The following is a 21,295-nucleotide window of genomic DNA, read 5'->3' on the forward strand; positions in this document are numbered from 1 at the left end:
GGTGAGGCCAGTCCCGCAGTGGAGCGGGCAGAGTGAGAAGGCGAGGGTGCAGTTCCGCCAGGGGCCCCGCCCCCCGCAGGTGTCCTGGGAGCTGGGAGAGCCCTTTCCAACGCCGCTCCGTCTCTGTCCCCCCATCCCTCCTCTCGCAGATCCCCAGGTACATCCTGACGCTGCACGAGCTCCTGGCCCACACCCCGCACGAGCATGTGGAGCGAAACAGCCTGGACTACGCCAAGTCCAAGCTGGAGGAGCTGTCCAGGTGAGCCGGCTGAGGGGGAGGCCAGGCTCCGGCCTGGGCTGAGGGTGCCCCTGAGGTGGTGACGTGCAGGATCAGGGTAGGATTCTGGGGGCCAGAGAAGCAGCGTCCCCCAGCGCAGGGCCACGGTGCACAGCCCGAGCCCATGGGGTCCCAGGCAGGGCCTGTCTCCCAGGATGGGAACCTGCTCACGGCCTCGGCTCCCAGCCATCATTGTGTCAGAGCCAGGGGGGCTACAGGTGGCCCGAGGAACCCCAGGAGGCAGCCAGGCTTCCTGTCATTGAGAGGCACCTGCCCCAGGGTAGGAAGAGCTGAAGGTGGTACCTGGGTGGCACAGTGTACAGCCTAAGCCCCTGGTCCCTTTGCCCCCCGGGGTCCTGGGGCTCAGCTCACTCTTGTTGCCCCCTCACCGCCATCGCCTGTACCTGGCCCAGCACCCAACCCAAAGGAGGTCTCCTGTCTCCAGGACAACCCTTCTGTCCTCCCGTCAGCCTCCCCTGGGGGCCGAGAAAGCCCCGAATCCTCGGCAGGCCATCAGGTAATGCGGGTCCCGGAAGCTGTACTCAGGATGCCCCTCCCTGGGGGCCGGTGTGCTCCTGCCTCTGGCCTTTGCCCACCGTTCCTCCTGAACCCCTAAACCCTGGGCTCGCTGGTGACCCCAGGCTCTGGGAACCCGGCTGCTTTCCCACACAGCCCCCGAAAGGAGCCTGCCTCAGCGGCCTCTGTCCAGCACAGGGCTGTGGCTGGGGCTTCTGTCCGAGCATCGCTAGAAGAGCAGGGGAAACTGAGGCACGGAGGAAGAGATTCCATCGCCTCCTCAGCGACAGCGGTAACAGTGGTCACAGCTGGTTTCTCTCGTGGGCGGGGCACGAGCTCAGCACCTGACACACACGATTGTCCACCCTCACCCCTAAGGACCAGGGGGCATCTGTGGTTTGCTCAGCAGCTGGCTGATTCCATCCCTCACAAGCGCTAGGGCCCCACGTGACCACAGATGGCTGTGGAGTCTACTCAGAGCGGGTCTGAGGGAGAACGTTGTAACAACACACCGACCAGCCCCTGCTGGCACCCCGCACAGAACGTCAGGTCCCAGCAAACAAACAGGAGGCTCTCTAGGTTTTTGGTTTGGGTTTTTTTTGTTTTTGTTTTTGAGTGAGTGAGGTACCATTTCAAGACATCTCCCCCCCAAAAAATGACCCACTACTTTTCTGAGACTCCTAAAAATCCATCAGTGTTCTTAGCAAAGTCTAAAGCTCGCTACTCCCCACACAGAAGTAGCAGAAGTCAGTCTGCCCTGAGCCAGCCCACTACCAGAAGGCTCCAAAAACAGGCCGTTCCAAAGTATTACTGTAATGGAAAGAACCGTATGAAGAGCATTCAGGAGAAAACAGCACCTGCAAAGGGCCTGAGCTGAAGGAGAAGGGTAGTTTTTCGACATTTCCCGCCCCACAGGTGGCCCCCTACTTTGCTAAGACTCCTCAAAACCCATCCAGGCTCTGAGCAAAGTCCACACCTCAATAGTCCATCTCTCTGCTCAAGATGTTTTTAAAAGCAGGTAGATGACGCCATCTCGTGGGCATAAATGGAGTTGCAGTCGGCCGAACAAAAATAATAGGGGCAGTCATTTGTATCCCAGATTAGAAATAAATCGCATCCAGTTTTCCTCCCTTGCTTGTCAAAAACTACACGAATCAAAGAACGAGGTCTCCCTGGATCTGGCCTCATTGCCAGGCCTTCTGACAACAAGCAAGCCGGTATTTAAAAAGCAGTTGTAAATAAACGTTCAGGGAAAAGAAACAGCAAGCCCAAGGGCCCTGAGAAAGAAAAGGTACGCTATTTTTCCAGACACCCACTAAAAAATAATAGACAACTTGGGCAGATGCCTGGATACCAGTAGAGGTTTCTAGCAACAGAGACCATTCACTGTCCTTTTGCCTCCTCCTAGGGTATTTTTTCAAAAAAAGGTAAGTGCTGCCACCCTGTGGGAATTCGTGGTATTGCAGACGGCAGAACCGATTCCTAGGAGCAATTGTCTGTATCCCAGGTTAAAAAGTAGCCGTATCAAGTTTTCCTCCCAAACTTGAGAAAACCTGTAAGACTAACAAAGTCGGTCTTCCAGGAACCAGCCTCATTGCCAGGTCTTCCAGTAATAAGCAAGGCCAGAGCCTACGTTTTTAAAGCAGTCATAAAAGTACAAAAGCCCTGAGAAGGTAGGCAATTTTCGCAGATACCCCCTGAAAAATAACAGACTACCTGGGCAGACACCTGGAAACATTCACGGTTCCTACTGAACCACTCACACCTCCTTTTGCCTGTGCTTTATTCCTCCCTTCTCCTCTCTCTAAAGATAAATGTAAATAAAATCTAAAATAAATAAAACCAAGGTAAAAGAAGGTTCCTGGGGGGTGAAACAATTACCAAGCCCTGAGAAAACACAGGCAGTAAATATTTTTAGAGCATCACTAAAACAAAAAGCAGCCTATTTCCTGACGTCTCCTTGAGCCCCGTGAAAGTTCTTAGCAGAGTCGACACTTCACTTGGCAAGTGTAGTTTTTAAAAAGCAAGTCAATGCTGCCACCCTGTGGACATGCGGGATATTGCAGGCGGCAAGAAAAAAACAATAGGGACACATCTCTGTATTTTAGATTGTAGTTAGATGGTGTCAAGCTATCCTCCCCGATTTGCCAGAACTTAAGAAACTAACTGAAGCCGGTCTCCCCGGAACCAGCTGCATTGCCACATCTTAAGCCAGTCCAGAGCCAGGATTTTGAAATAGCCATATAAGCGGCCCTGGCTGGTATGGCTCAGTTGGGTATCCAGCACACCCAAAGGTCACGGGTTCTATTCCTGGTCAGGGCACATGCCTAGGTTGCAGGTCCGGTTGGGGTGCATCCCAGAGGCAACCAATCAATGTTTCTCTCTCACATCGATCTTTCTCTCCCTTTCTTTCCCTCCTTTCTCCTCTCTCTAAAATCCGCATGTTCTGCAGTGAGAATAAACAAATAAGAGAATTCAAGGGTATTAAAAACAGGTACAAAAGCCCTGAGGAGGAACAGGCGAGGAATTTTTTCAGTCAGGTCCTTGGGACACAAACCATTCCGCAGCTGTGTGGGAACAGTCCCAGGGAAAAAACAGCAGGTGCCAAGGCCCTGAGCTGGAGTAAGTGAGGTGTTTTCCATACCACCCCCCACCCCTAAATTACCCACTACCATCCGAGACTCCTGGAAATCCATAAAGGCCCTTTGCAAATGGGACAGGTCTCCTGTCCATTTTCCCACAGACAGTATTTTTTTAAGCAGGTAAGTAGTGCCACCTCGTGGAAAAGAGTGGAGTTGCAGTCGGCCCAACAGGAACAAGTAGGACAGTTGTGCGTTTTCAAATCGCGTGGGGCGTGGGGAGGGGGCTACATGCGCCCTGTTTTCCTCCCAGCCTGACCAGAATCCACCGAAATAACTGAAGTCCGTGTTCCCTAAGCCGGCGGCATTGTCCCGTCCTCCGAAACCAAGCTGTTTCAGGGCCGTGATTGGGAAATCAGGCCCTGGCTGGGTAGCTCCATTGGGTGGTTGGAGCATCTTGCTGATACACCAAGGTTGCGGGTTTGATCCCTGGGCGGGGCAAGAGTCGACCAATGAATGCACGGATGTACAGAACAGCAGATTGATCTCCCTCTCTCTCTAGAATCAATAAACAAAAGTTTTTTTTAAAATAAGAAAACCTCTGTATATACAGCATTCGGGGGCACTGATCGGGAAGTACAAAGGCCTTTGGTTTTTTCTGCGGGCTGGTGAGGCCGGGCTCGGTGAGAGCGGGCTGACGCACTGAGGGTGCCCCCTGCAGCCTCATCTTCCTCCCTAGGCCTTGGCCTCTGCCCCACGGTTCGTGTTTGTAATACAGAGACCTGCTTCTCAGCGGTTAGCCTCCCATTCGTTTTCTCTGACACGGGATACCCTGCCTCGTCGGGCGCCAGGCTTTCTCCCAGACCTGGCCTGCTCCTGCGGTCCTCATCATGGTGGCCGCCCGTCTCTGACGGTGTCACTTCCCGTCCCCACAGGATAATGCATGACGAGGTCAGCGAGACGGAGAACATCCGGAAAAACCTGGCCATTGAGCGCATGATTATCGAGGGCTGTGAGATCCTGCTGGACACCAGCCAGACCTTCGTGAGACAAGGTACAGCCCCGCCCAGGCCAGCCTGGTGCTGTGCGAGGGTGGAGGCCCTGCAGCGAAGCGTATGGAAGCAGCTGCCCTTTTTTCGTGTTTACCACCCCCCCCCCCGCCCCAGCTGAGAGCCCGTCTCCCACTTGTTCCACCTCTTGCCACCCCAAGCCCCCCCAGCCTGCACTATCACGGCCCAGCCCTGAGGTCAAGGAGTCTCGCATGGAGCCTCTCTGGTCGTCGTCCCGGCTCCCGTCCCTCCATGGGCCTGAGGAGGGGCCCCCGGACGACTCCCGGGTCCAGGCTTGCCGCTCGGACCGGGACCGCCTGGCTCCTCGTCTGGCCCCACATTGGACTCTGCAGGTTCCCCGAGGTGGGGGTTCACAGGGTCAGGTCGCTGAGGGGCCCTCTCCCCCACCCACAGGGTCCCTCATCCAGGTGCCCATGTCGGAGAAGGGCAAGATCACCAGGGGGCGCCTAGGCTCGCTGTCCCTGAAGAAGGAGGGCGAACGGCAGTGCTTCCTCTTCTCCAAGCACCTCATCATCTGCACCCGGGGCTCGGGCGGGAAGCTGCACCTCACCAAGGTAGGTGGGCAGGCAGGAAACCGGAAGAGGGGCGTCATGGCCCCCCAGAGGAGCCTGGGGACTAGACGAGCCCCTGGAACAGTGTGTGGGCGTTTGTGTGTGTGCACGCACACGGGTGTATACATACGTGTGTGTGTGTGTGTGTAGAGGGCAGGGTCGGGTGGCACCTGCCTGGTGTCCACAGCCTCTCATCTTCCACCCAAGGCCCGGTCAGCACCCCATCTGCCGCAAGAGCACTGGCCTGGCCAGGCGCTGCCTGTGGGCTGCGGGGTGCTCACACGCAGGGCGGGTCCTCGGCCCTCACCCTACAGGAGATGCCGCCCTCAGCTACCTGGCCCCGCCCAAAAGGCGGGAGGCTGAGCACCTCCCACCCCTTCCTGCTCCTCATTGACCCCAGGGCTTTGGCTCCGCCCTCCCTCAGTGCCTGCCCCTCTGTCCCCCTGGCGGACCTCCTTCGTCCTTCACAGCCTGCTCCCTGGGCAGGGCCTCGCTTGTCCACTGCTCTGAGCTGTGCATCTCCTCCCAGCTCCATCTCCCACACATGAGTGACCCCAGGAAAGTCCCCCGGCTGCACCTGGGGGTGCAGGCAGGTGGGCTCAGACCTGCTGTGTCAGTAGGAAGCCGCAGTCTCCCCAACACCTCACCACCGCAGACTTCAAAGTTGGGCACGCTACAAATCCTCAAGATTTTTCAGAATTTTTTTGAACTAGACAGGACTTTCAAGGTTATGGAACCCAGAGACATCGCTGGGTAGTTAAGGCCTAGCAAGGTCTGGAGGTCACTCAAGGCCACCGAGGGGCAAATGAGAGGCAGAAGGAGGATCTGGGGTTCCCTGCCCCCCAGTGACAGCCCCCGCAGCACGTGTTTTCAAACAGATGGCCCATGGCAGGGTCCCCAGTCATCAATTGCTGTATTGCTTACCTGTCACTGTGCAGCAAAACACCCCCAAATGTAGCAGCTGGAAGCAAACACTCATGTCAGCTTCTGTGGAAACGAGGACCCACGAGGCCAGGGCCCCCGAGGAGATGCAGTGGCTGCCCCCCCCCCCACCGGTGACGGTGACAGGCCTGAGCAGCAGCAGGCACAGCCTCGGCCCCCACTTCCACTTTATTCTCTAGTGAGAGGCGGGGCGCTGGCCATCTGGCTGCAGCTGTGGTCACTCTCACTTCTCACCACAGCACCGAGGGACCGAGGCAGGCACAGAGGCTCGGGTGTGACAGGCATCTTCCCAGTTTCCTCAAAACTGACACACAGAGAGAGGCTGGCTGGGGCTCTCCAGGCTCCAGCACGGAGCAGAGCAGCTGAGCGACCTTGGGGAGGACACAGAACCCTGTGACATCATCACTGTGTCTGCAAAACCCGAGTGACAAACCTGAGGAAAGTCCAAGACTCTGGCCCGCTTCTCTGCAGGTCACTGGAGGGGTGCAGGGACTGCAAACCTCTGTGGATTTAGGGGGCACCTCGGAGCTGCCGCTGGGGCCAGAAGAGGCCATGCCGCTGGCCCCATGACCCCACCTCAAGCCGACCTTAACCTTCATTCCGGAAGTCCTCTTTGACACAATCTGCACAGTGCACTTCATTGGGTTTCTTTTTGGTTTTAAATTGATTGTAAAGAGAAAGAGGGAGAGTGAGACAGAGGCAGACAGACACAGACAGACATTGATTTGTCGGCCCATCGATGGATGTGTCCATTGGTTGATTCTTGTATGCGCCCTGACTAGGATTCGAACCTGCAACCTTGGTGTGTTCGGAGGACAGGTCTTTAACCCACTGAACTTCCCAGCCAGGGCCCATTTGTTTTCTTGTATGAACATAAAGCCCCGCCACATAAAGACACAGCACCACTGAACAAAAACAAAAAAAAATTAACAACAAAAAAACAGTCCCCATACGGAATGGGTGTGTGTGCGTGGAAGCTCCCACCCAAGCGACCTCCTGACACCCCCCGCTCCCGGCCGCTGTTTTCCAGAACGGGGTCATTTCCCTCATCGACTGCACCCTGTTGGAAGACCCCGAAAACACCGAGGAAGAAGGTAGGTGTGCAAGCTGCTCGCCCAGGTGCGCACACAAGCTCCCCCTTAAAGGCTGGACCCAAGCGTGGTGTGTGTGGGGAGGAGGGGAGGGTGCTGATGGGGGGGGGAGGGGCAGGGGGCCTCTCCCCGATCCGGAGGGGTCAGGCCTGGGGTTCTAGACCCCTGTCAGGGCCCTGGTTTCCCCCCACCCCCCCGCCGCCTTTGAAGACAGGGCGCCTCAGGGAGAAAGGGAAGGTTCTGACCGCCCCCTGGGGCCCGGGGCCCACCTGCACGCCGCCCCGGCTGGCGCGTGAGGCTTTAAAAAGATTTCAGCTCAACACGGGCCCGCGCGCATTCCACTAACCCCACGTTTTCTGTGACTGGAAGCCAAAGGGTCCGGCCAAGACATGGACCGCCTGGACTTTAAGATTGGGGTGGAGCCGAAGGACTCCCCCTCCTTCACGGTCATCCTCGTGGCCTCATCCCGCCAGGAGAAGGCGGCCTGGACCAGCGACATCAGCCAGGTGAGCGCCGTCCTTTGTCCTTTGTGTCTGAAAGCCCGCCCCCCTCCATTCTGACCCCCCAATGCGTGAGCTGGCTCCGGTGGGTGAGTCTCCACCCCCGGCCCGGTGAACCCAGCTGCCCGGTGCCTGGGCCGCCCCAGAATCAACTCAGGGAACCCCTTGCCTCGAGAGCCCCCGCTATGGCGACCCCTAACATTCTGACTCGTGAGCCGCCCGCACCCCTGCAGACTTCTGCCTTTCAGCAAAGGCACTTGCGGTGTACCGGGATGTCTGAGCCCCGCGCCCCACAGTGTGGGAGATAGCAGAGATTAGCCAGAGAGAACAGAGGCCCCCGGGGCCTGGCATCAGCTGCGCAGCCGGGGTCCAGCCTGCGTCTTGCCCGAGTGCAAGACGCCCAGCCGGCCCCACACCGCAGCCATGCAGAGAGCAGACGACCCGCCAGCGGACCAGGGCCCCAGGGGGGTCACGCAGCCCCATCCCAGCAGCAAGGGGTCGCCCTGGAGCAGCTAGTCGCCCCGGTGCAACGGCCTCATGATGAACGCCTTTGAGGGGTGGGAGAGAAGGGGGCTGGGCTTTCCCCCATGTGCACAAGACCTGGGTTTATGGAGAATGGAGGACAGAGTCTCCCGCTCCCCGCCCCTCCCCACACTGCCTGGCTGCCCTGCTCTGGCCCGGCTGCCCATCTCGGGGTCCCAGAGAACAAGGCAGCGCGGGGGGATGGGCAGTGGGCGCCTGCCCGCTGTGAGTCTCAGCTCCAGGCCTCACCCGTGCCCTGGACAAACCTGCAAACACCCCCATGTCCCCAGTGACATCCACCACCACCACCCCCCGCCCGCCACCACACACCTCCTTGAAACCAGAAGTTTCTATGACATGCCCCACACAACTGCCACCACCACCCCACCCCCCCCCCCGCCATGTCAAGGAGAAGCCCTCCTGCAGCAGAAACTGAGGCTCAGGAAGGTCAGGAGACCACCCCTGAGGTCACTGAGTGGGGCTTCCCACCACTGTCCAAGGGGTGCTCCGCGTTGACGCGCCCACCCTGTGCCTGATGGGGCCACAGCAAGCACCCTGGCTCCGGCGGGGCACATGCCCCTCGCCGAGCAGAGTCCCTGCGGGGCCTGGGACCCGGTCGGGGCTGGAAGCTGAGACACAGGCTCCCCCACTCTGACTCCAGTGTGTGGACAACATCCGGTGCAACGGCCTCATGATGAACGCCTTTGAGGAGAACTCCAAGGTCACAGTGCCACAGATGATCAAGTAAGTGCCCTGAAGGCCGTCCTGACCACTGGGGACCCCCACAGTGGGTGACAGCTGGCAGGTGCTGGGGCCCAAATTCGTGGGCTCTTGCTTCCTGGGTGTTGGCTGTCTGTGGTGAGCTCCTGTCCCTTTGGGTGGTGGCTTTGGCCCGGTGGGGTTTTGTGTTAAGCTGTTTAAAATATGAGCTGAGGAACGAAGTGTTAGGCACTTTCTTGTTGGCGATGCCTGATTTTCTTTTCCGAGTTACACAGTGAGAGCAGTTGAGGCTCCCAGGCTCCCAGTGGGGGCAGGGCGGTCCCTGACGGGGGCATCTGCACCCGGTACCCCTCCTCCAGCCCCCTGCGCCCCTCACCCCCTTCCCGCCCTGCCTGGGGGCCCCCCTCCGCCTCCATCCATGGGTAGATTTTAGTACATTCTGTGCCCCATCTGGCACCTCACTCCTTCCCACCGCTGAGTACTTTCCCGAGTGTGGGCAGGCCACCGTCTCTTAATGTGGTTTCCACGCCTTCACAGTTAGGAATGACGCTGTCGGGAACGTCTGTGACCACGTTTTTGCATGGACAGGCCTCCCTTCTATTTTGTGAGCTCGGTGACCCATTGTTTGTACAGGCTCGCTCTGTTTTGCCCAGTAGTTCCAGGGGTTTGATAATGGCCAGTGTTTAGATCGTTGGCCAAAAAAGAAGAAGCTGCAGCCCATTCTCCCCCATCCCGGCTCTCCCAATGCTTTCCACGCTCCATCACGAGCCAGCCAGCCCTTTAGCGTCCGTCTGTCCATCCTGGCTGCCTGTGCATGGGGAGGCAGGGACGGGTCGGCCCTGGCCAGCCCCCCAGAAGCTGCTGGGGAGACGGTCCCAGGCTCAGACCTTGGGTCACCCCCGCCCCGGCAGGTCCGACGCCTCCCTGTACTGCGACGACGTGGACATCCGCTTCAGCAAGACCATGAACTCCTGCAAAGTGCTGCAGATCCGCTACGCCAGCGTGGAGCGGCTGCTGGAGCGGCTGACGGACCTGCGCTTCCTGAGCATCGACTTCCTCAACACCTTCCTGCACTCCTACCGCGTCTTCACCTCGGCCGCGGTCGTCCTGGACAAGCTCATCACCATCTACAAGAAGCCCATCAGCGCCATCCCCGCCAGGTGGGCGCCCGCCACCTGCCTCCCCTCCCCCTCCCAGGGCCGCGGGGGCGGGGGGCCTGGGGGTCCCAGCCCCACAGCTCTGCTGTCAGGCCTTCAGCAGGCAGCGGCTTCCGGAGGGCCATGCCAAAGCAGGACAGACCCCCATCCAGGAGGGATCATTCAGACCCTTCCGGGGGGGTGTCCCCACAAACCCAGGGGACCCCAGGCCAGGCCAGCTGACCCCTCCTTCCCCGCTCTGCCCTCCCTCAGGTCGCTGGAACTCCTGTTCGCCAGCGGCCAGAGCACCAAGCTCCTGTATGGGGAGCCCCCCAAGTCCCCCCGCGCCACCCGCAAGTTCTCCTCGCCGCCACCGCTGTCCCTCACCAAGACGTCCTCGCCCAGCCGCCGGCGCAAGCTGTCCCTGAACATCCCCATCATCACGGGCGGCAAGGCCCTGGACCTGGCCGCGCTCGGCTGCAGCTCCAACGGCTGCACCGGCGTGTACTCAGCCATGTCGCCCTTCAGCAAGGCCGCGCTGGACACCAGCAAGCTGTACGTGTCCAGCGGCTTCGTCAACAAGATTGCAGACGAGGGAGAGGCAGCCGCCGAGAAGCCGGAAGAGCCCTCGGCCCTCAGCAAGCAGAGTGAGTGGACAGGAGGGGGGGCACAAGGGGGTCCCCAGGGCCCTGGGGGCGTCCGCCCGGCAGCGCACACAACCCGAGCCAGGCCACAGTCCTCTCAGGTCTGGTTCCCACCCCCCACAGTCACAGTCCAACCGAGGAGCAGGGCCTGATATAGAAAGTGGACACGGTCTATGTTGGTGGGTTGCCCAGGGCCAAGGAGAATCAGGGCAGGCTTCCTGGAGGAGGCCGGCGGTGTAGGTTGTCACAAGGAGGGAGAGAGGACAATGTCCTAGACAGAGGGGTGGAACAGGTGAGCCTGAGGCCCTGGGAGTCAGGCCTCGTGTGTCTGGGACGTGGGTGAAGGTGGTGCAGGGGGTGACCCTCCTGAGACAGCCCGCCCTCTGCAGCACCCCCCTCCCCAAGGGTCCTGTGACACAGACGGCCCTGTGGAGTCCTCACACTCGGGGCCCCTGAGCTGGCCTGCCCGTGCACCCAAGTGTGTGCACACATGTATGGGTGCTCTTTCCTGAAGAGAAGCCCCACCTTCCTTCGAGTCCTCAAAAGGGCCAAGAAGTTGGGGAAACCAAGGATCGGGGAAACCTCATTTCCGGCCAAAATCTCCCCAGGCCAGAGCTGAACTTGTCCTATCGGCGGTCACCCTTTCCCCAAGTGAATCAACCACGAGTCTCCCCGGATGAGGGAGACGTTAAGCGATTGCCCAGACTCAGGTGCAGGGGACCACAGGTGTCCCTGGGCAAACAAGGGCAGGTGCCAGAAGCCTGGACAGAGCGAGCAGAGCCTCCCTGCCGACCCAGAGCAGCGTCCGTGCGTGGAAGGGCTGATGGGGCTGAACTGAGCTGTTAAACTTTCTCCCACGGGTGTATCCCAACCTTCCCGCGTTTGCACCGGTGAACTACAGGCCCGAATGTTGAAACCGGTGACCCTCTGAGAAACGTCACATCACCTCCCTTCTCACCTCCCAGGCTCCGAGGTCTCCGTGAGGGAAGAGTCCGACACTGACCCAAACCAGAGCGACGACGCGGACGCAGAGACCTCACCCAGCAAATCTCCGACGACGCCAAAGTCGGTCAAGAGCAAAAATTCCTCAGGTACAGCCAGAAGCTGCAGACAGACCCCGCCCAGAGGGGCGGGGCCTGCGGGCAGGGGCGGGGCAACTCTGTAACCCACGGTGACGGTGGGGCTGAAACTCCGGCTGGGGGGGTGGGGGGGCAGCCTCCTGCTCTCACCTCACAAAGTCAGTCCCAGCCCGGACAGGATGTACAATACACCAGGCCCAGGCGGACACTGGGGCCAGCACCCTGGCCACCCACGGGAGACCCAGGTTCAGAGGAGCCTCCTGAGGGAGCTTCAGCCCTGCCTCTGGGCTTCTAATCACCCGGCAGCCCTGTCGAGGGTCCAGGTTACTCCTATTTTCTCAATTAATGGGGAAGACTGTGACAGGTGGTCTCAGGGTCCTGTCCTAAAGGGTCCGAGGACCTGTCCAGAGGTCCAGTCTACACACAGGGCTCTGAGAGGCCCGAAGGTGAGGACCCCTGTTCCCTGCACACAGAGTGCAGCCTGAACCCCAGCTCCCGGGGGCCCGCTAGCTGCAGGCACGCACAGCTGCTCAGACGCACGAGGCGAAACCCCAGACCCCAGCTTAGCGGGTGCTCCTGGGACCATGTCTGCTGCCCCGAGTGCCGGCCGCTCCTCACGCCTCCAAATGGAGCTCCAGGGCTCCAGACTCAGCTCCTGCCACTGTCTCCACTAAACGTGGTTGTGAATAGCATTGATATTCCACGGCAGACCCAGGGCCTTTCACGGGACACTAGACCTCCTTCCACCTGTACTTCCACCCTTTGAGGTGGGTGCTCACATCCGCCTCATCCGGAGCTCACCCACCCAGGCTCAGAGAGGTTAGGTAACCGCCCCAGGCCACACAGCCAGCAGGGCTCGGTGCCCGCCCCGCCCCTGAGCCCGTCAGCGTCCCCTGCGGGTACTCAGACGCTGGGCGTGTGGTGTGTTCACTCCGAATGGACAGGGTCACAAGCCCCCTGCTGTCTGGGCCGGAGAGATGACAGGGTTTGGGACAACAGAGAGACGCAGGGGTGGCTGGAGACACCCCTCCGAGGCAGGAGAGTGGCAGGACCGTGTGTATGTGCCCCCGCGGGAGAAGGCAGAGGGAGGTGGCCATGGGGGGCACGCCGGCGCGGGGACACACCCCCTCCAGCCGTGCAGCCCGTTCTCGCGCCCTGGGACCCGGGCTTCCCCTCCCCCGCAGAGTTCCCGCTCTTCTCCTACAACAACGGGGTCGTCAAGACGTCCTGTCGCGAGCTGGACAACAGCCGCAGCAGCCTGTCCGCGGCCTCCGCCTTCGCCATCGCGACCGCGGGTGCCAACGAGGGCACCCCGAACAAGGAGAAGTACCGGAGGATGTCCTTGGCCAGCGCAGGTGCGAGGGGGCCCCCCCCCCCCTCACGGCCTCCTGGAGGTCGGCGGGGCTGCAAGGGCGCCAGCGTCCTGGGCCCCCTGCTCCTGTGCAGCCTTGGACCCTGCCCCCTGCGGCCAGGAGGCCCCTTCCTGCTTGTACCCAGGGGGAACCCGCTGCCCACGGAGCCTCGGTCACCCTCACCTGCACACACAAGTCCTGGAGTGGGGGCCCAGGAGCCGCCAGTCTGGGGGGTGGCCCGGATCTGCCAGCAGAGACAAGCAGGGTGCTGTGGAGGGGGGGGGGGAAGCTGCGGGGTGGACCCTGTCCTCCAGGACGACAGACGTGAGTGGCAGCCCAGCCCCCCAGGTCTGGGGTTTGGATGGAGGTGGGTCAAGCTCTGCTCTTTGTCATCATGATCCTCTGCCCCCCCTGTCCCCTCTGCCAGCAGGGTTTCCCCCCGACCAGAGGAACGGAGACAAGGAGTTCGTGATCCGCCGGGCAGCCACCAACCGGGTCCTGAATGTGCTCCGGCACTGGGTGTCCAAGCACTCACAGGTGGGTGCCCGCCAACAGGTGTGGGGGAGGGGTCAGGGGGCCGGCAAACAGCCTCACATCCCCTGGGAGGGGACCAAGGGGAGGGACAGGGGCTTCTGTCTGTCCCGGTGCGAGGTAGGTTCGCACCTCCCAGGGCCCTGGGTGAGGCCCTGGCTCTCAGGGGCAGCCAGCAGAGCAGTGTGACTCCCACCGGGAGCTCTCGGGGGCCCACGGGGGCCCTGCCAGGAGCCTGAGGAAAGAAAATGAGGGGGCGGCCCCCACAGCCTCTCCTGGCCTGAGTCGGGACGCCTTCGGGCAGCTCGAACAGAGTGTCCTGTGCACGGCCACCATTCCCGCCCCCCCCCCCCCCCGCAGGACTTTGAGAGCAACAAGAAGCTCAAGCGCAAGGTGATTGGCTTCCTGGAGGAGGTCATGCGCGACCCGGAGCTCCTGACGCAGGAGCGGAAGGCTGCCGCCAACATCGTCAGGTAGGGCGGCTCCTCCTGCTCTCCCCGCCCACAGCGGCTAACCCCCATCCGGCTAACCCCCATCCTTCCGGCTGTCCTAACGGCAGCCCCCAGCTGCCCCCTCCCTGACCTTGAACAGACAGTGGGGCTGTGAAGTCTTAAACCGTCAAAGCTCAGTAAAGTGTCGCACTCAGTTCCTCAGGTGCAAGAGGCCCACGTGGCCAGCGGCTCCACACGGGTTGCACAGGAGAAGAACTGTCACCGTGGCGGGTTCTGGGCAGCACCAGCTGGCCCATGTGCAGTGGCTCGGGGAATGCCCGTTGAGCTGAATTGAATGGAATTGTCCCCAAATCTGTACTCCTCCTCCTTCCCTGACAGCCCCACTGGGTGCAGGTCAGGGGTCAGGCAGCTGCATGAGTGGACTTTCCTCCATGCACAGTGAACGGTTCGCATTCCCGGGCTGCAGCGAGGTTCGGGGAGGTCAGCCGCCACCACTTTGGGGGGCTCAGTGAGAGCCAGGCATAAGCTCACTATCTACCCAGGGCTGGCTCGGGTGCAGGGGCCCGGCCACAGGGTCTGGCCCGGCCCCAGCTGCCCTCCCCACAGCCCGAAGTGGCTGTCTGGAACTCAGATCCTCAGCCGAACTCACCAGCCTTCCTCCAGCTCCCTGAGCCGTGGGGTTCTCCCACCTGACCCCCAACCCCGCCTGGCTCCCAGGTGTCCCCAGCCTCCCCCATTCCTGTCACCCTGCCATCAAAGGGGACCAGATGCAGAGACGGGGAGCTCAAGAGGGGACATCACGCAGCCAGGAGGGGAGGTGGGGTACAGGGGACACGGTCTCACTGTCCCTTCTGTCCCCAGGACTCTGACGCAGGAGGACCCAGGGGACAATCAGATCACGCTGGAGGAGGTCACGCAGATGGTGAGCCAAGCTGGTCCTCCCCTCTCACTGGCTCCCAGGACCCCCGTGCCCCCGGACCCCTGCCAGGCTGACATGCTTACCCAGCACCAGCACCTGGGCCCCTGGCTCCACAACAGCCGGACACTCATCCCCACAAAGTGTCACTGGGCTGCCCAGCCAAGAGCCTGGGTGGGGGACGTCCAAGGAGGAGGCCCTGGGGGCCTCAGAGCGGTGCTTGCTGGGAGGGGTTTCGAAAGCCACTCAAGAGCCCCCACTGGTGTGGCTCAGTGGTTTGAGCACCAGCCTGCAAGCCAAAAGGTCACCGGTTCAATTCCCATCAGGACACATGTCTGGGTTGCGGGCAAGGTCCCCAGTAGGGGGCACAAGAGAGGCAACCATACATTGATGTTTCTCTCCCTCTCTTTCTCCTTCCCTTCCCCTCTCTCTAAATTCATAAAATCTTTAATAAAGAGAAAGGCTCACAAAAGGCAGAGGACGCTGTCCACTGGGCTCTGCTCCCCACCCTGCCCTGTGGCATCGCACCCCCCCACCCATGCTTGTTTCTGACACGTCCCCAGTGGACACGGGCCCCTCCCAGGCCAGCACAGTCGTCCCTGTTCCCCTTTTCTTCAGCTCCCCGCGGCCCATCCCAAGGCCTCTGGGCCAGGAACCCTGGCCTCCCTGTGCCCACCTGTCGCAGGGACCTCAGGGCACACCTGACTAGTGTATCCTGAAGATTTCCCCCCGTCATGGGACTTGGGTGGTGTCCTCCCGTGGCAGCCCTGTGACCAGGAATACGGTGACCCCGGATGCTGGCCAGTCAGCTGTCCTGGGGGCAGTCACACCTGTAAGTCCACATCAGCTGTCGAAGTTTGCAGAGCCTGCTGTGAGCACAGACAGGACCTACCGGTGTGTGGCTGTCACTCACCTCTGGGTGCCCCTTGTCCCACTCACATGCTGGGGGTGACGGCAGCTCCCTGACCAAATGGGTCCGTGCCAGGCACAGGCCTGCAGCCCACAGCGCCAGGCCACGGTGGCTCCAGCGGCCGTTGTGCCCTGCACTCATCTCCCACCGGGTCTGCCAGGAGCGGGCCGCCCCTGTCACACCTGTCCACCTGCCACTCCCCACCCCGAAGTGGCCAGAATGCCGGGAGGCGGCCATAACATGGACTTTGCTGCCCCCAGGCCGCGGGCGTGAAGGCCGAGCCCTTTGAAAACCACTCGGCGCTGGAGATCGCGGAGCAGCTAACGCTGCTGGACCACCTGGTCTTCCGGAAGATCCCTTACGAGTGAGTGGGCGTGGGTGCCCGGCCCTCCCCACTCCCACCCTGCAGAAAGTCACGCCCCCAGAAATGACACTCTCCGAAGCGAAGCCACCTAACTGCACCCGCCTGGGTGCCCCCCCCATTTCCTGCAGGGAGTTTTTCGGGCAAGGCTGGATGAAGGTGGAGAAGAACGAACGGACCCCTTACATCATGAAAACCACCAAGCACTTCAATGACGTGAGTAACCGCCGGGGTTTCCTTGGTGGGACCCTGAGGCCCTGGCCGGGGGTCTGGGGCTGTAGCTTGGCCCTGCTTCATCTCACCCTCGGTTTCTCCTCCTATCAAGGGAGCTGGCCCCAGGAGGGCACTGGGATTCCTGGGGGAGGGGGTGCCCCTCCAAGCAGCCTCCTGGAGAGTCCGAGGGAAGGAGCTGGGGAGAGAGGAAAGGGGACCCCATGCTGTGCTCCTCATTTTCAACCTCGTCATGTTATCGGAGGCAGGCACACTAGGCTGCAAAATACCAGACTTCCCTCTCAACACTGCCAGGACACAGCAGCCCCTGAAATTCCTGCAGTTTCGGCCAGCAGCCCCAGTGCCTGGAAGTGAGGCTCCGACCCCCCTTTCCTGCCCTTGCCTGTTTGGGGGGAGAGAGGCTGGGTTTGAGCCCAGGGTTCGCAGGGGTCCATGTGGCCCAGGGCCTGCCTCCTCCCGGACCCTCCTGGAACGGCCTGGACTCACTGGTGAGGGGGCAGTCGGACTGGGTGCCTCCCCCACTCCCAGAACCTGCCTCGGGAAACGGGAACTGCAGGAAACTGGGGGCCAGGCTTCTGAGGGGTGATCACAACCACTCCTTCTCTGGTCTTTGGCACCAGCGAGAACAGCCCCTTCGCTCAGTCCCGCCTGTGGCCCAGCACCGCGGGCTGTACATGCAGCTCGTTCAAACCTCCCACCAGTCCCGAAGAGGAGGGCAGGTACCATGTTTTAGGAAACCAGGGCCCCAAGGACCTGACGGCTGAGAGGTCCTCACTCCTGTCCTGGAGCACAGGGCACCCCCACTGCACAGCCCCGGCTGTAAGAAAACACTCAGGCCTTCTGCCCCCCACCCCCACCCCCGAGCGCCAGAGGGCGCCCGCCTCTTCATTCCTCTGAGCCTCCCAGGGCTGGAAGTGGGAGCACAGGACCCACCTGTCCTCACCGCCCAGGGCCCAACCCCTGGCAAGGGATGCCCCTCCCCGCTTCCACACACACGGGTCCTGAGAGGGAATAGCCCTCCTGACTAGCAGGAGCCAGTGCCGGTGGGCAAGGCAGGGGGTCTTAGTCCCGCCACATCCCAACTATGGGCCTAGCAACAGCCCCAGGCAGCAGCAGGCGGGCTCTCCCTGCCAGTCCCACGGCCCATGGTATAGCAGGACTCAAGTTAGTAAAGACAAGAGCTGGGAGTGAGCGTTTGTTGACGGTGCAAGCCGCGCCACCAGGCAGCCTCGCATTTGCTCCCGGTGTGTGCGCGCCCAGTGCGTGAAGAAGCCGCGGTGCAGGAGGTTCGCCTGCAACCCCCGCAGGCGCGCCCTCCACGTGCAGGCGCTGCGCGGTCTCTGCAAAATCCCTCCGCTTCTCTCCCGGAACCGTGCTCCCTCGGTTACCAGCCCCTTCGTCTCTCAGCTCTTTGTCTTCCTGAATGGACCAGCGGGGACCTCTAGTGTCAGGGCCAGAACTGGGGCGAGGCGAGCAGGCGCCCAGGGAGCAGAGGTGAAGGAGCCGCCCCCCTCGGGGCCAGCTCCTGCCCCTGGGCCCCTCGAGTCCCGGCTCCTGAGACGGTGTCCCTGGGAAGGGTCGACAGCGAATCTGATCCCTGGTCAAGAGAGGACGCGTCTACTGCTTCCCCGCTTAGGATGCTGCTTGTTACGGATTGCTTCGGAAAAATGGCATCTTTACTTTTCCCTTGGGGAGTGTGATCTTTTTCTTCATTATTCAAACTTTTGATTACTTTCAGTAACCGACTTTTGGGTTTTTTTTTCTTTTTCATATACCATCCTACATAAATCCTCAGTAATTTACAGATTCCTGCTGGTATTTTGATTTTATTTTTATTTTTTTAAAGATTTTATTTATTTATTTATCTTTAGAGGGGAAGGAGAGAGGGAGAGAAACATCAATGTATGGTTGCCTTTCGTGCATCCCCTGCTGGGAGTTGGCCTGCAGGGAACCGGCCTGCAACCCAGGCATGTGCCCTGACTGGGAATCGAACCGCGATCCTCTGGTTCGCAGGCCCGCACTCCTGCTGGTATTTTGAAGATAATATTTCTCGTTGTACTTTCTAAATGGTATATCTAATACAGAGACAAGCTTTTTATTTTTGTGTGCTGAATCCTTAACTGGCCACTCTGACAAGCTCAGTTAGTTTTTCCTAACCATTCTTCCAGGATTTTCTTTCTTTCTTTCTTTTTTAAAGATGTTATTTATTTTTAGACGGAGAGGGAAGGAGAGAGGGAAACCTCAGTGTGTGGTTGCCTCTCGCACGCCCCCTACTGGGCACCTGACCCACTGGCGACCCTTTGGTTCACGGGCTGGCACTCAATCCACTGAGCCACACCAGCTGGGGCTCTTCAGGGATTTTCAAACAGGGATCGGCTCACCTGCAAATAACGGCGACCAGTCACTTTTGTAATACTTAACTCCTCTTACCTTTCTCTTGTCTCATCGCATGGGCTCAAAGATCAGTAACCTGATCGCTTCAGAAATCATCCGCAGCGAGGACATCGGCGCGAGGGTAAGCGCCATCGAGAAGTGGGTGGCGGTGGCCGACATCTGCCGCTGCCTGCACAACTACAACGCGGTGCTGGAGATCACCTCCTCCATGAACCGCAGCGCCATCTTCCGGCTGAAGAAGACATGGCTCAAAGTCTCTAAGCAGGTGCGGGCAGGACGCTGGTGGGGCCCCCTACTGGGGCTGGGCGGCTGGGGCAGGGAGTCCGGCGTGCTGGGGCCTTGGGCACTCAGAGGTGGGCAGAGGACAGGGTGAGGCCTGGCTCGCCCAGGCACGGCGGGGCTCCTCTTCTCCCTATAGCGCCTGGGACCCATGGGTCTGTAATTCCCACTTGGATGATTAATACTCCGGAGTGGGAAGGGTGCTGGTCCCAACACTCTGCTCTTGGCCTTGGCACCAGCCTGGACCAGCAGGCGGCTGAAAAGGTGGTCAGGGGACCCTGCCAGCCTCTCCCCTAGACTCTGATCTCCCCAGAGCTCTGTCCACCAGAGCATCAGATGGTCCCCGCTCCCTATCGGTGGCTGGTGATCCCAAATGGCAGCTCAATCTTTATTCCTTTAAAACATGATTCTGAAAAACGGCAGGAGCGTTCTGCCTGGGAAGGAAGTTCCCTGCACAGGAGGCCCCAGGGGGCAGTTCCTCCTAAAGGAGGGCCCAGTGGGGGACTTGGGCCGCTTCCTGGGGCCCTTGTCAGGTGCCCCAGCCTGCACATCTCCCGGGGGCTGGACAGGGTGGCCTCCAAAGGCACCAACGACTTTTGTGAGCATCTCTTCTCCGGACTCCTAAATGTGGGTGGAGTCCTGACAAAGGACCATGCGGGTGGGAGAAGACGGTGGCGCCCTCTGGGTGCACTTCCCTAGCAGAACCCTGACCGTGAATCCCCCACCGCTCTCTGGTCTGCGTAGAGAGCCCCACCGCGCAGCTCCCAAGGGCAACCCATCACGTCCTCCTCAGCCACCGGGTCTCAGGAGCCCCCAAATGCAGGCCCCCACGCCCCCCTCCCGTGTTTGCAGAGCACAAGTGGGTGAACGTGATTGCTCAAAGCCGGGACCCTCAGGAGTCTGGGGTCAAGGCTCCCTCACCCAGGAAATGGCCCGAACCGCCCACCCGGCCGGGGAACTCCGTGGTGCGCGGGCCATGTGCTAGTAAACGCTTCTAATTCCTTCCAGACCAAAGCTCTGATTGATAAGCTCCAAAAGCTTGTGTCCTCGGAGGGCAGATTTAAGAATCTGAGAGAGGCTCTGAAAAAGTAAGTGTCGTTCTGTCGCTGTCCGTTTTCACCTTGTAAGAACCGCATTCACACCCCCATCTGGCTGGAGCAGGAGGTCTGTCTGTCTGTGTGTCCGTCTGTCTACCCCCAAGACTCCCCCTAGATGCCCCAGGGCGGGGCAGCTCTGTGCTCCGTCCTCCGCCGAAGAGACGCAGAGTCTCCGTGGCCTCTCTCCCAGGACGGGCGCGGGAAGCACGCGGGAGCCCCCGGCGGCCCAGCAGCTGTGCTGACCCCACCGCAAGCACCCGGTTCCTTGATTCTAAAACGCACGTTTGTGGACATTTTACTATTTCTGACACGGAGGGATAGGTGTTTAAAGTCAACGAGTCTACTTAATGGGGTTGTGTTTACTTCCTTTCCTTGGGAATCAATCATCAAAACAAAAGTGTCTTCACAGAAAACGGCCTTTTAGAATCAAAGGAAGGAGGCTTTTTACCCGTCACTGCCCCGCACGGCCCACAGAGAAGTCCCCTCCCCGAGCCCTGGCCCAGCGTGCAGCCTGCCGGCCCCGCGGCTCCTTCACCTCTGGGCCCTGGGCGCTGAGACCAGTCCACTCCTTGTGAGGGTGGCCGTCCTGTGCCCTGTAGGATGTTGAGTCGACCCCCTGACTCCACCCACAAGAGTGTCCCCGCCCTACGTGATGAGGACTAGAAAAGTCTCCAAACATTTCCAAGTGTGTGGGGCACGTGGACCCGCGCCCCACAGTCCCTGCCCCTCTGGCCACGCAGACACGGTGGGACCTTGGATCCTGTCTCCCCAGGAACCCCTCCCTGCGCGTACAGTAGGGCCTGGAGAGGGCCTAGTCCGCGCTCCGCCCGCCCTCCCGCCCGCACGGCGGCGCTGACGCACCACGACCCCGCCCGCCCGCCCGCCTCGTGCGCCCTTCCCGCGCCCTCCCGCGCGCCTGGTCTGCCTCCTGCAGCCTCCGTGTCCATGGCCTTGACCACCTCCACTCTGTTTGTGTCCTCAGACAGATGTTGCACCCATCTGTGCTGTCGGCGTCTCTCCCCTGCCCGGGCTGCCGCGGCCCCGCGGACTGTGCTTGTGCATTCACCACCTGTCCGTCCGCCCCCGGGCGCCTCCATCTGCTTCCTCGTCCGCGCCGCCGCCACCACCACCACCGCCGCCACGGC

At 60.7% G+C, this 21,295-nt stretch overlaps 1 protein-coding gene across 2 annotated transcripts in view; it reads left to right on the forward strand.

Annotated features, from left to right (window-relative positions):
* RASGRF1 (Ras protein specific guanine nucleotide releasing factor 1) overlaps positions 1-21,295 on the forward strand; it is a 53,504-nt gene that overhangs the window by 26,398 nt on the left and 5,811 nt on the right. For both annotated transcript variants that reach the window (XM_037053412.1, XM_037053411.1), the window contains 17 exons: positions 150-259; positions 4,308-4,426; positions 4,836-4,996; positions 6,966-7,029; positions 7,396-7,532; positions 8,710-8,792; positions 9,680-9,928; positions 10,178-10,551; positions 11,514-11,639; positions 12,812-12,982; positions 13,410-13,516; positions 13,871-13,983; positions 14,824-14,884; positions 16,049-16,152; positions 16,281-16,365; positions 18,842-19,039; positions 20,062-20,141. In XM_037053412.1, the coding sequence (XP_036909307.1) occupies positions 150-259; positions 4,308-4,426; positions 4,836-4,996; positions 6,966-7,029; positions 7,396-7,532; positions 8,710-8,792; positions 9,680-9,928; positions 10,178-10,551; positions 11,514-11,639; positions 12,812-12,982; positions 13,410-13,516; positions 13,871-13,983; positions 14,824-14,884; positions 16,049-16,152; positions 16,281-16,365; positions 18,842-19,039; positions 20,062-20,141 (2,342 nt within the window). The remainder of the gene's footprint in view (positions 1-149; positions 260-4,307; positions 4,427-4,835; positions 4,997-6,965; positions 7,030-7,395; positions 7,533-8,709; positions 8,793-9,679; positions 9,929-10,177; positions 10,552-11,513; positions 11,640-12,811; positions 12,983-13,409; positions 13,517-13,870; positions 13,984-14,823; positions 14,885-16,048; positions 16,153-16,280; positions 16,366-18,841; positions 19,040-20,061; positions 20,142-21,295) is intronic.

The sequence above is a fragment of the Sturnira hondurensis genome, unplaced genomic scaffold (genome assembly GCF_014824575.4).
Source record: "Sturnira hondurensis isolate 20B ecotype Veracruz unplaced genomic scaffold, ASM1482457v3 Scaffold0007865, whole genome shotgun sequence".
Classification (NCBI taxonomy): Eukaryota; Metazoa; Chordata; class Mammalia; order Chiroptera; family Phyllostomidae; genus Sturnira; species Sturnira hondurensis.